This window comes from Acipenser ruthenus, chromosome 4 (assembly GCF_902713425.1).
Source record: "Acipenser ruthenus chromosome 4, fAciRut3.2 maternal haplotype, whole genome shotgun sequence".
Taxonomy (NCBI): Eukaryota; Metazoa; Chordata; class Actinopteri; order Acipenseriformes; family Acipenseridae; genus Acipenser; species Acipenser ruthenus.
Genome location: NC_081192.1, coordinates 105,563,664 through 105,577,119, shown reverse-complemented (window position 1 = coordinate 105,577,119; position 13,456 = coordinate 105,563,664). Strand labels below are relative to the sequence as shown.

The following is a 13,456-nucleotide window of genomic DNA, read 5'->3' as shown; positions in this document are numbered from 1 at the left end:
AAAAAGTGTTCCAAACCGGATTATAAATCTGTGTGTGTTCCATTACTGCACTGCATCACCCCTGCACCTGCACGTACCACTTACCACTTTGCCACAATCAGTTATTCACAAAAGTATTTTCTTTGAATGCAGAATGACTAGGAGAGGGGCATTAATGCCCTTTAAGTCCACTCCCATCTGCATTACTAGAAAATGTATTATATTGTAGCGACCCGGGCACCGTTCTGTGTCTGCTGGACTTGTATGTTCTCGTTGTTTGTCTCATCTGTCTTGTCCTGTGTATGTGTTGCATGTATTGTTAGGGTGCCACCACGCCAATTAGAATTGGGAGAGGAGCGAGGGATGGATCCTGTTGGTCGGGAGCAGCAGGGGGGTATAAGGACCACTTGCGCGGGGGTGGGGAGGGGGGGTGAAGGTTTGAGCACTGAACATCTGGAGGAACCAAGCAGTCAGAATTCTAGTGAGAGATAGCCAGTGAGATTGGGCCTGTGAGAGACTGAAGCCTGGGAGTGACGTGGGGCGAGAGCCCGAGGGAGAGTGAGAGCTCGAGAAAGTGAAAGCTTGGGTCAGTGGGTGAAGGAAGGATTTCGGTCTTTTTGTTGTTTTTGGGGTGTGGTCTTGGCCCGAACAGGGACCGTGTTATTTAGATTAATAAATTGATTATTAATTGCACCTGGCAACGCTCTCCATCTTCTGCTTTATCATCAAGAACAGGGGTCATTACAATATTTTGGGGTGCATATTCCTTTGTAAGATGGCCTTGTGATTGAAAAATTTGCCTATTAATAATAATTAATATATCATATAAATATTTTGCTTTATTTAACAATGCCAAGATATTTAGTCAGTAAGGGGTTATGTAAGGTGAAATGATCAATTAAGGCCTCAACCCCATCAAATCCAATAGGATAGAAATGCATAGGCAGTGCATAGCCTAATGCTTTACTGTATTTACACAAATGTGTCGTACGACACACCGCACCACGACAACAACAAAAAAAAAAAAACCTTCTTCTTCGTGTGCCAAGAGGACTTTGCTGCCCTTCCTCCGACATATTATTTTGTTTGCTTTGATCTTTTTGCTTTTGATCTCATACAGCGCTTACTGCTCTCTGTACTCCTAACTCACCTCACTGTTGGACTGTACGGCTGCTAAATACCCCGATGCACAGGCAGCGCTCATTGTGACCCTCATTATCATGATTGCAGCTCATTATTTGTGCGTTGAGTAATTTGCATTGCTCTTAAGTTTACATAGGCCACAGTGCAAAATGATTGCCTGGCCTCTAGGCAATTTGGATTTTGCAGCCAATTGTTTGCACCACACCTATTCTTACATCGTGTTTTACAGTGTGTTTTAAAGTTTTACGATTGCAATAAAATCTATTTTGAATCTGTGTAGTGTCATTATAAATGGTTTATTTCTTTACATATTTATTTTAAATCACTGTTTAAATCTTTAAGAGTCATTACCGTAACAGTTATTTTAGTGAATAAAACTGCAGCAGCATTGGCAGGAGTGAAAGTTATATCAGCAGGGTTAAGGGGCTCATATTTTAAAGAGTTTTCTATACTTTTAATCATTGCTAACATATTTTTAAATTAAAAGTATCAGTACAAAACCAGATAAAAGTGCCAAAACTAAGCTTAACTAATTTTATTAGTCAATAAATATGAAAATCAAAGTTTATGTTCTGAAAAATGAAATAAATATTTTTCAATGATGTGTAATGTTATAATGCCTAATCAATTTTATATACAGTGCCTATAGAAAGTCTCCCCTTTCAAAATGTTCACCTTTTGTTGCCTTATAGCCTGGAATTTAAATGCATTAAAATATATATATTTTTTTCATTTACCTACACATCCTAACCCACAACTTCCAAGTGAAAAAAAATATTCTAGGAATTTGTAGAAAATTAATTAAAAATAAAAACTGAAATAGCTTGGTTGGATAAGTCTCCACCCCCCCAATAGCAATCCTAAATTAGCTCAGGTGTAACCAATCGCCTTCAAAATCACACACCAAGTTAAGTGGCCTCCACCTGTGTTAAATTGTAGTGATTCACATGATTTCAGGATAAATTCAGCAGTTCCTGTAGGTTCCCTCTGCTAGGTAGTGCATTTCAAAGCAAAGACTCAACCATGAGCACCAAGGAGCTTTCAAAAGAACTCTGGGACAAAGTTGTTGAAAGGCACAGATCAGGGGATGGGTATACAAAAATATCAAAGGCCTTGAATATCCCTTGGAGCACGGTCAAGACGATTATTAAGAAGTGGAAGGTGTATGGCACCACCAAGACCCTGCCTAGATCAGACCGTCCCTCCAAACTGGATGACCGAGCAAGAAGGAGACTGATCAGATAGGCTACCAAGAGGCCAATGGCAACTTTGCAAGAGCTACAGGCTTTTATGGCCAAGACTGGTCAAAGTGTGCATGTGAGAAACAATATCCCAAGCACTCCACAAATCTGGCCTGTATGGTAGGGTGGCAAGAAGGAAGCCATTACTCAAGAAAGCCCACCTTGAATCCCGTTTGAAGTATGCAAAAAACACTCAGGAGATTCTGTAGCCATGTGGCAAAAAGTTTTGTGGTCTGACGAAACTAAAATTGAACTTTTTGGCCTAAATGCAAAGCGTTATGTTTGGTGCAAACCCAACACAGCGCATCACCCAAAGAACACCATCCCTACTGTGAAGCACGGTGGTGGCAGCATCATGTTATGGGGATGTTTCTCATTGGCAGGGACTGGGGCACTTGTCAGGATAGAAGTGAACATGAATGGAGCAAAGTACAGAGAAGTCCTTGAGGAAAACCTGCTGCCCTCTGCAAGAAAGCTGAAACTGGGACAGAAGTTCACCTTTCAGCATGACAACGACCCAAAGCACACAGCCAAAGCTACACTGGAGTGGCTAAGAAACAAAAAGGTAAATGTTCTTGAGTGGCCCAGTCAGAGCCCCAACCTAAATCCAATCGAAAATTTGTGGCATGACTTGAAGATTGCTGTCCATCAATGCTCCCCAAAGAACTTGACTGAGCTTGAACAGTTTTATAAAGAAGAATGGTCAAATATTGCCAAATCTAGGTGTGCAAAGTTGGTAGAGACCTATCCCAACACTCACAGCTGTAATTGCTGCCAAAGACGCTTCCACCAATGATTAACTCAGGGGGGCGGAGACTTATCCAATTATGATCTTTCAGTTTTGTATTTTTAATATATAACTTTTTTCCCCTTAACAGTGTGGAGTATGGTGTGTAGATAAGTGGAAAAAAATCCTCATTTAAATGCATGAAACTCTGAGGCACTGACACAACAAAATGTGAAAAAAGTTCAAGGGGGTGTAGACTTTCTATAGGCACTGTATATTTCTCTTTATACAACAGTTTTTAGTTGTGTTACAGTAATGACAGATTTATGTGCTAAAACATTTTTGAACAAAAATATTTAAAAATACATTAAAATTTCAGCTCGGCTGAGTTATGTTATGTGCAGATAAGATTTTTTTCTTATTTAATTTTGGTTGTTTCACTAGAAAAATAGCACATCAACTTCTCAATTTTTTGGAACCCCTTTGTGTAGAATGACCCATAGACATGGTGCTCATTATGATGAAGAGAAGTGACTTGTGAAGAACCACATTTTGTCCGATGGCTGGAAAATCATCTCAATATGATGAAAGCCCTCTGTAAATACAGTGCTGATCTGTGCACTCTGATGCATGACTGCACACAACACTGATGCACAGTTTCTTTCTTGACTTTTTTTCTAAGCGGATTTCACATCTTCCAAACAGCCAATTCCTTTCATGATAACTTGGCTGTTTATGTACACATGACTAGGTTGTACTGAAATGTAAGAAGGCAGTGCTAATAAGATAAAACACTAGTCACCTTGGCAGATCTGTCTTGTATAGTTACCAGCAAAACAGCAGAAGGTGTTGGATACCGACTCTGCAATTTGCTTTTCACAGCCGTCAGGTTTCCTAACTCTGTTTTTATGCACAGGTTGTCAGGGTTTCCTTATGCATGAGCTGCTGCCTGGCAGCGCAAATAACTCAGTAAAGCGACTAAGATTACACGGGTTGTCTTAAAACGTTTATCTGAACTGTCTGACTTAGCTAGTTTAGGTTTGTCTGCAAACCCTGCGCAAAACTCACAACAGCAAATATTCAGTGTGAAGAGAAGCATCTCTGCCCTGCTCACAAGCCTGGTCTGATCTGTACTTCAAAAAAGATGAATAACTGCAGCACCTCCTAATGATCTTTTCATAGTGTTACCAGATTTACAGAGTGAGAAACTGGGGCGTGTTTTTGTTAATTCACCAATGCCGTTAAAATAACAATATACAGTCACCTCCAAAATTAATGGCACGCTTGATAAAGATGAGCAAAAAAGACAAAAAATAAACATCACAGGTAATTAGCTATATGTTATGCTCAAATATATGGGAAAACCATATTCTTTTATTCTAATACAATTGCTCAGAGAAAAAGTTTTTTATTAACAAGTAATAAAATTTGTTCTCAAACAGATAAGTGTCAGAATTATTGGCACCCCTAAAGATTCTTATAAATAAAATCAAACAAGATTCTACTTCTTTAAGTGCATATGAAATCCATTTGTCATCCATCACCATGGGGAAAGGCAAAGAACTCACAAATGAAGAGAGACAAATGGTTGTTGACCTTCATAAATCAGGCAATGGGTACAAAACAATAGCTAAAAAACTAAATATACCACTTACCACTATTAGGGCAATAATTAAGAAGTTCAAAACCACTGGAACAGTGGTAAACTTGCCTGGTAGAGGACGCAAGGGTATCTTGCCCCCACGTACAGCTTCGGGAGGCAAAGGGAAAACCAAGGGCCACAGTTGGAGAATTACAGAACTTGGTTGCATCTTGGGGTCACCAAGTCTCCAAATCTACAATTAGACGCCACCTCCATGCCAATAGGCTATTTGGAAGGGTTGCCAGATAAAAGCCTTTATTGAGAGCAACCAACAAACGTAAGTGGCCTGGAGTTTGCTAAACGGCATTTGGCACTTCGATTGGAACCGGGTGCTATGGTCAGATGAGACGAAAATAGAGCTCTTTGGCCACGCACACCGACGGTGGGTTTGGTGTCGAAAGAAGGATGCGTGTGCAGAAAAGAACCTCATACTGTAAAACATGGTGGTGGATCTTTGATGTTATGGGGCTGTTTTGCTTCCACTGGTCCTGGGGTCCTTGTTCAGGTCAACGGCATCATGAACTCTAACCAGTACCAGGACATTTTAGCCAAAAACCTGGTTGCCTCTGCCAGGAGGCTGAAACTTGGCCGCAAGTGGATCTTCCAGCAAGACAACGACCCCAAGCACACATCAAAATCCACAAAGAAATGGTTAATTGACCACAAAATCAACATTTTGCAATGGCCATCTCAGTCTCCGGACTTGAACACCATTGAAAACCTGTGGTTTCAATTGAAGAGGGCAGTCCATAAGCGCAGACCGAAGGATATCAAGGATCTGGAAAGATTCTGTATGGAGGAATGGTCTAAGATCCCTCCCAATGTGTTCTCCAATCTCATTAAACATTATAGAAAAAGACTCAGTGCCGTTATCCTTGCAAGGGGAGGGTGCACAAAGTACTGAAAACAAGGGGGCCAATAATTGTGACACTTCATTTTTTTTTTTGGAAATAAATTTATAATTTGAGAAATGTGTAATTGTTTGGTTCCATTGAATCATTAATAAAGTCAAAAATTACAATATAGCTGAGTACTATTATTATTTATTTTACAGTCTTTTTCGCTCATCTTTATCAATGGTGCCAATAATTTTGGAGATGACTGTATATAAACACAATCCTAATTGAAAAATTAAACATTGGATGTATTTATTGCAGATCACAACAACTCATTTTTTTTCTATTGTCATCTAATCAAAACATGTTAAACGTACAAAACGCTAATTGGAACAAAACTAGATCAGCTATTACCATTTAAACATGAATTTTAAACAAATAATCCATAAGATTGTTTGATTGTATTTTTTATTTTATTTTTTTCAATGGCGCCAACACAACCTAATAAATCACTCTGCTGTTCACTTGCTGAGCACAATGATACTTTTAAAAAGAAATGCAAATACAACAGCAAAACTGGGAAGACTGAACGATTTTACTGTTTCCAACCAGGATAAAAAATGAAGGCTGCAAACTGGGACATTCCCGGAATGTCTGGTAACACTACCTTTTCCCCGGGGCTACTTTGTATAGCTGCCAGCCGTTATTAGTCTAAATTGGTTTGTGTGTGTGTGTGTTTTATTTTATTTATTTATTTTTTTTAAAACAAGTCATCATTCAAGTTGTTATAGAAAGACATCAAAACAGGGTTGATATTTAAACTTTTTTACTCTATTGCAACTAAATTACTTCACATTTTAAATTAGCGTGTTTATTTGTCACTTTGTAAGTTGAAAAGGTTTATTTTTATTCTTTGAAAAACTGTTACATCTAGAAACCCTTTAAAACGTACGTCTGGATCGGGTAATTGTGACATTTTATGGGGTTGGATTCTATCTGCTCAAATCACAACACACACATGCACAGACACACAGACAAAGATATGTAGACAGACACAAAAACACTCAGGCACAGACACGCACACAGAGACAGACACACACACACACACAGAGACAGATTCAGAGACAGAGACACAGACACAGACACGCACGCACGCACGCACGCACGCACGCACGCTCGCAGAGTTTCTAGTTCAAAGTGTAAATCATGAACCCGTGGATACAGGCATTACAAAGGGTTAGCAGGGTTTCCTTTTGTTTTCTTTACATGTAATACTGTAGTTCTGTTGCATTGGCTTCCCTTTATTTTCTTTGATGGCACTGAAGGAGTTGATAGCTTTCTGTCTGCAGCTCTATAAACACATCAATGCTGTTTTAATGAGGCAATCTTGTGCTGTCACTGAGCTGCAATGGATTATCTGTACACAGTTCTGTGAGGAATTGGGATCAGTTACAGTACGTGTAAGCTGCACGATTACTTGGAACATTGGAACACAAAACACAAGCAGGATGAGGAGGCAGGGGGAGAGAGATAGAACACAAGCAAGCAGGACGAGGAGGCAGGGGGAGAGAGATAGAACACAAGCAAGCAAAGGAGGCAGGGGGAGAGAGATAGAACACAAGCAAGCAGAGGAGGAAGGGGGAGAGAGATAGAACACAAGCAAGCAGGACGAGGAGGCAGGGGGAGAGAGATAGAACACAAGGAAGCAGGACGAGGAGGCAGGGGGAGAGAGATAGAACACAAGCAAGCAGGACGAGGAGGCAGGGGGAGAGAGATAGAACACAAGGAAGCAGGACGAGGAGGCAGGGGGAGAGAGATAGAACACAAGGAAGCAGAGGAGGCAGGACGAGAGAGATAGAACACAAGCAAGCAGGACGAGGAGGCAGGGGGAGAGAGATAGAACACAAGCAAGCAGGACGAGGAGACAGGGGGAGAGAGATAGAACACAAGCAAACAGGACGAGGAGGCAGGGGGAGAGAGATAGAACACAAGCAAGCAGGACGAGGAGGCAGGGGGAGAGAGATAGAACACAAGCAAGCAGAGGAGGCAGGGGGAGAGAGATAGAACACAAGCAAGCAGGACGAGGAGGCAGGGGGAGGGAGATAGAACACAAGCAAGCAGGACGAGGAGGCAGGGGGAGGGAGATAGAACACAAGCAAGCAGGACGAGGAGGCAGGGGGAGAGAGATAGAACACAAGCAAGCAGGACGAGGAGGCAGGGGAGAGAGATAGAAAGGCAACGAAACTGTTCAATTTAGTTATCCTTTGCTTGTAATTTGATGCTGAAAGGGTTAAGTATACAGTCTAAAAAATACAATAAAAAAGGAAGGGCATGTCTATACTGGGTTTTAATTATAGTGTAGAAAAATTTACAATAAAATCATAAATGAACTATTTCCAGCACCTTTTCCATCCAGTGATTAAATAAATGACTACATTTATCATTCTGTAATTACAAAAAAATGTCTTAAGCATGAAATGAAAACTAAGGGAAATGTAAACACCTCCGGAGAATGCGAACAAGAAAATCTGCTCTGAAACAGTTTTCTTTGACAAATATGTCTGTAAAAAAATGTATCCAACAACGCTGCAAACGAATATCCTAAACCACCACACTTTTCAAATAACAATATAGGGTAGTCCATGTTCCCAAAACCATCCCTGGTCAATACAACCATATTTATTTGAACATAATGTGGCTCACTACTTCAAACAGAAGATCGAGGGTCTTACTGCAGAAAACCAGGAAAGCAGAAGGAAATGAAGAAGCCTGTTGAGCTCCTATCTGTCCAGCTAGATTTTGCTTTTAAAGCTGGTTGGGGGGAGGTGGGGGGGGGGGGGGGGAAGGGGGTGATGGGACGACAGTAGATAAGATAATGGACTAAAAGCTCTTACTGGCTGTCACAGCACTTCTCAGAAATGGCTCAGATAAAAGCAGGGGCAATCCTAAGGGATTGAAAGTATGGGTATGAAGTTGTTTTTTTTTTTTGTTTTTTTTTCAAACTCATAGGTTTAAAATCACCACTGTGGCCTCACTAGAGTGTAACTGGAAACCTGTCCCCCTGCCCCTACTAGTAATAAGAAATGCCACATTAGCAGCATTTGTTATTTTCTTGCTGATGTGCAGTAGTGTGCAAATGCATTAGAACACCCCATTGCTTCTGTAGTTCAGCAGTGTGCACATGTATTAGAACACCCCATTGCTTCTGTAGTTCAGCAGTGTGCACATGTATTAGAACACCCCATTGCTTCTGTAGTTCAGCAGTGTGCGCATGTATTAGAACACCCCATTGCTTCTGTAGTTCAGCAGTGTGCACATGTATTAGAACACCCCATTGCTTCTGTAGTTCAGCAGTGTGCACATGTAGTAGAACACCCCATTGCTTCTGTAGTTCAGCAGTGTGCGCATGTATTAGAACACCCCATTGCTTCTGTAGTTCAGCAGTGTGCACATGTATTAGAACACCCCATTGCTTCTGTAGTTCAGCAGTGTGCACGTGTATTAGAACACCCCATTGCTTCTGTAGTTCAGCAGTGTGCACATGTATTAGAACACCCCATTGCTTCTGTAGTTCAGCAGTGTGCACATGTATTAGAACACCCCATTGCCTCTGTAGTTCAGCAGTGTGCACATGTATTAGAACACCCCATTGCTTCTGTAGTTCAGCAGTGTGCACATGTATTAGAACACCCCATTGCTTCTGTAGTTCAGCAGTGTGCACATGTATTAGAACACCCCATTGCTTCTGTAGTTCAGCAGTGTGCACATGTATTAGAACACCCCATTGCTTCTGTAGTTCAGCAGTGTGCACGTGTATTAGAACACCCCATTGCTTCTGTAGTTCAGCAGTGTGCACATGTATTAGAACACCCCATTGCTTCTGTAGTTCAGCAGTGTGCACATGTATTAGAACACCCCATTGCTTCTGTAGTTCAGCAGTGTGCACATGTATTAGAACACCCCATTGCTTCTGTAGTTCAGCAGTGTGCACATGTATTAGAACACCCCATTGCTTCTGTAGTTCAGCAGTGTGCACATGTATTAGAACACCCCATTGCTTCTGTAGTTCAGCAGTGTGCACATATATTAGAACACCCCATTGCAGTGTGGAGTAGTGGTTAGGGTTCTGGACTCTTGACCGGAGGGTCGTGGGTTCAATCCCAGGTGGGGGACACTGCTGCTGTACCCTTGAGCAAGGTACTTTACCTAGATTGCTCCAGTAAAAACCCAACTGTATAAATGGGTAATTGTATGTAAAATAATGGGATATCTGTATAATGTGAAATAATGTATAATGTGATATCTTGTAACAGTTGTAAGTCGCCCTGGATAAGGGCGTCTGCTAAGAAATAAATAATAATTGCTTCTGTTGTTTTGATTTGTTGTGCATATGAAATCAAACCACTGGAAGTGAAATTCTTGGACAATTGTCAAAATAGGCAAATTATTTAAAATCACTGACACTACTAGGCCATACATGCAAGGAATTTTAAACAATAATATAAAAGGAACACATAGCCACAAATGGTCAAATGCATGAGACTGTTCTTTCTAAAGGAGCTTCTAAAGGAGCCATTTCTAAAGGAGTTTAACTTTAACAACATCTGTATCTTAGACTGTAACAGGAATCTGAACCATCATGAATATAATAATGTGAAACATACTTACTTGCAATGTAGTGTCGAAGACAACAAGCTTGGAGCTGGTCGGCACGATGTCATAGCACTTGTGTGACTTCATAAACCTCATGTAAATATCACTTTCTGATTCTTCAACAGCTGCAAGTCAAACACATGACAAAAGCAGGTTATGTGAATGGCAACACAAGTTAACACAGTAATTAATGCAGGGTCATTCTCTTTAAGTGTAATATCAGTCATATAATCTAAACAGGGTCATTAAAAGTAAAGCTATACATCTGCATTTAAATGTTTTCTAATGATGGTATGTATTCAAATTTCAACTAGAGTTTCACAAACAGTATTCAATTGCAGTTGTTTACACTTTGGAAGGGATGAAACTTTTTGAAGAGTTATAAAAGGCCAACAATTTGAGTACTATACCCTTTAAACTTTTACAGCTTTATATAACAATCAGTGCACTGCAGCCATACAAGGCTTAGAAGCAAAAAAATGTACAATAAAGGGCTGACTTCACTCATTAATCTAAGATCTGTGGGCAAAAGTAAACAAATGACAAACTGTTTGGCTTGCCGCAGTTCAACAAACAAGCCTGTTTTGAATAACATTCTGAACAAAGACCAGCGAAGTGCAGCCCTATTAAGAAACAGCCCAGCGAAGTGCAGCCCTATTAAGAAACAGCCCAGCGAAGTGCAGCCCTATTAAGAAACAGCCCAGCGAAGTGCAGCCCTATTAAGAAACAGCCCAGCGAAGTGCAGCCCTATTAAGAAACAGACCAGCCTGATGTCTTAAAAGAAGTCTGTGTTTAAACTCCTGCACCTACTAGTGCTACAGCATATGAACACAGGGGTTCCCTATGCAAGGACAACAAAAACCCTTCCAAAAACAACACCTTCTAAAAACCCAACAACATGCCTAACAAGGTTCAATCCAGGCCGCTTTTCAGATGCAAAGGATTTCAGGAAATATTTAGAGTAGACAAGAAACCCTTAGACAGACTTGTACAGTCATGCTTCCACAGCCAGTCACAGGAGAGTGGTTTTACTGGTTATTAGCAAACAGTTCCAGGTAAAAACAAAGATGAACCACAAATGTGGTGTGTGAAGTGCAGTATCCACACAAGGCAGGAAACAAGATTAGAATCCCACAAGCAACAAGTAGGACTGTAACGATAGACCCCAATACCGTACGAATCACAATCTACAAGAAGCGACAGGAGTGTGCTGATACATGTGATGGTGCTGATGGGCCACTGCTGTGATGCATAGTAAGATCAAGTGATCATTTAATGTTGGCCTGTCTTAAATGAGTTAGGGAGAGTAGGTATTCATAGAAACTATAAAACACTTCATTCTTCATTGGTGAGCTACAATTAGCCATGCTGTGCTTTGGGTCTTGCATCACAATACATGCGACATAGTCCATACCTCTATTACGATACAGTATATCATGTAAAGAAAGTACAAGAAATCGCTACACCCCTAGTAACAAATAGTCATCATCATGTAGCCCTGCCACATCGGTATACTATAAATTAGAGCTACCAGTACTATAAAGCTGATGATCACAGCCCACAATCAACAGTACATACAGAAGAAGACTTACCAGGGATATTAACCATTTGATAAGCGTACAAATGTATGTGTGGCACACAGACAGCTGGGTGATAGGACAGGCAGAACCCCCCTATATCTGATCATGTCAAAAACTTAAACTAAATAATGTTAATAATACCAAGTTTCATGACAACTGGATGCGTGCTTCTCACTTGGAAAAGTCTAAGTGTGACATACAGACAGATGGATGTGTGGACACAGACAACACCCTATAAATCACCACAATGTGTCCTTGGTGTCTGGATACAGTCCTGTGGAGGTTCTATTTGGAATCTTACAGCACCTGCTTGAGCTCCATGTTCTGGATGCAAAGCGTCCCAATGCCTTTCATTGCTGGAGCAGTTTACTGCTCCCTAACTGTCACAGATTGCTCAGACAACACAGTTACAGGCCTGTTCCTCTCAGTCAGAACGAGCGCAACACTCTAGAAAAAGAACGGTGTTAGCAAACAGTACAGATAACCTTGCTTACTGTATTATGACAACAGCACTGACCACTTTCAGAACTGGCTAGAAGTAGGTCTTGAGACATTGCATAAATACACATGTTTATACGATGCATGACTGGAATTCAAATCAGTAAATATAGGTGGCCCTTTTTTTTTTTTTTTTTTTTTTTTTTTTACAGATGGTCTTGAATTCAGGTTGAACAATAGCTGAGGCAAGAACGTTTTTGCTTTCCCTAAAGCGGCTTCCCCACCCACCCCATTGTCCTTCATTACTGTAGCTATCTAAACTGCCCCTATTCCACAGAGAGGAAGAATTGCAGTATCAATCTACTCTACATGTGCAGCTCCCTTCTGTGCAGAAATCTGCAAACAAGAACTGTACACAGTAAACGGTATGCTTGTTCTTGAGTTCAAGCCTGTGAGTAAAATATACAAGTTGTGAGTTAGTAGTGGCAAGTGCAGGAACTGCTTTTCATCACTACCCAGGAGCTACACAGCTAGAATCTTGCTCAGGGCCAGTTATGTTGTTACTGCAAGTATAATGCAGTCACTACAGTGTTGGCACTGTGGAAGTGATTGAGCTTTTTATCCATACCTTTAAAATAGCCATTAGTACAATATGTAGTAAAACTGAAAGAAACTTTGAAGGAACATTGAAACTGAAGACACTGAGAAAGATATCTAACGTAACATAGCAGGGAGGGGGGTTAAAATCCTCCCTGCATAAGACATGTGTGCAGGCACATTTTTGTTAATCAGTTTTGTTAATTGTTTTATTGCTTAATTATGCACCTGGTGATTTATTAAAGGTGCAGGGTATAAAAGAGAAGCAGTTAGTCTGCTCCGGGCTGCTGAGGAGAAGGGGTGCTCTGCTTCCAAGCAGTCATGAAAAGGACAGTAAAAGTAAGTCTACCAAACAGAGTGTTTTGTTGTTGGGCAGGTAAACGGCTTAGCCGTCCTGCGGATTAGTTTAGGCTCCTGTCTGTATATTAGTTAGTGCTTGAAAAAGAGCTAGGTGTTTATTTTGTTGTTGTGTTTATCAAAAATATAGCGCATCAGCGAGTTTAAAATCCAGTTCCTGTGTCTGGGTCCATTTTTAAAGGGGCAAAGAACCGTGAGTGGTGCGAGTTCATTTCCACTAGTCAAAATGAAGCTCAAAACTTTCTTCTGGAATTACTGTAGAT

At 40.7% G+C, this 13,456-nt stretch overlaps 1 protein-coding gene across 6 annotated transcripts in view; it reads right to left on the bottom strand.

The window, feature by feature from the left end:
- The window catches only part of LOC117399810 (5'-AMP-activated protein kinase subunit gamma-2), a 138,371-nt gene that overhangs the window by 20,442 nt on the left and 104,473 nt on the right, over positions 1 to 13,456 (bottom strand). For all 6 annotated transcript variants that reach the window (XM_059023353.1, XM_059023352.1, XM_059023351.1 and 3 more), the window contains one exon: positions 10,237 to 10,346. In XM_059023353.1, the coding sequence (XP_058879336.1) occupies positions 10,237 to 10,346 (110 nt within the window). The remainder of the gene's footprint in view (positions 1 to 10,236; positions 10,347 to 13,456) is intronic.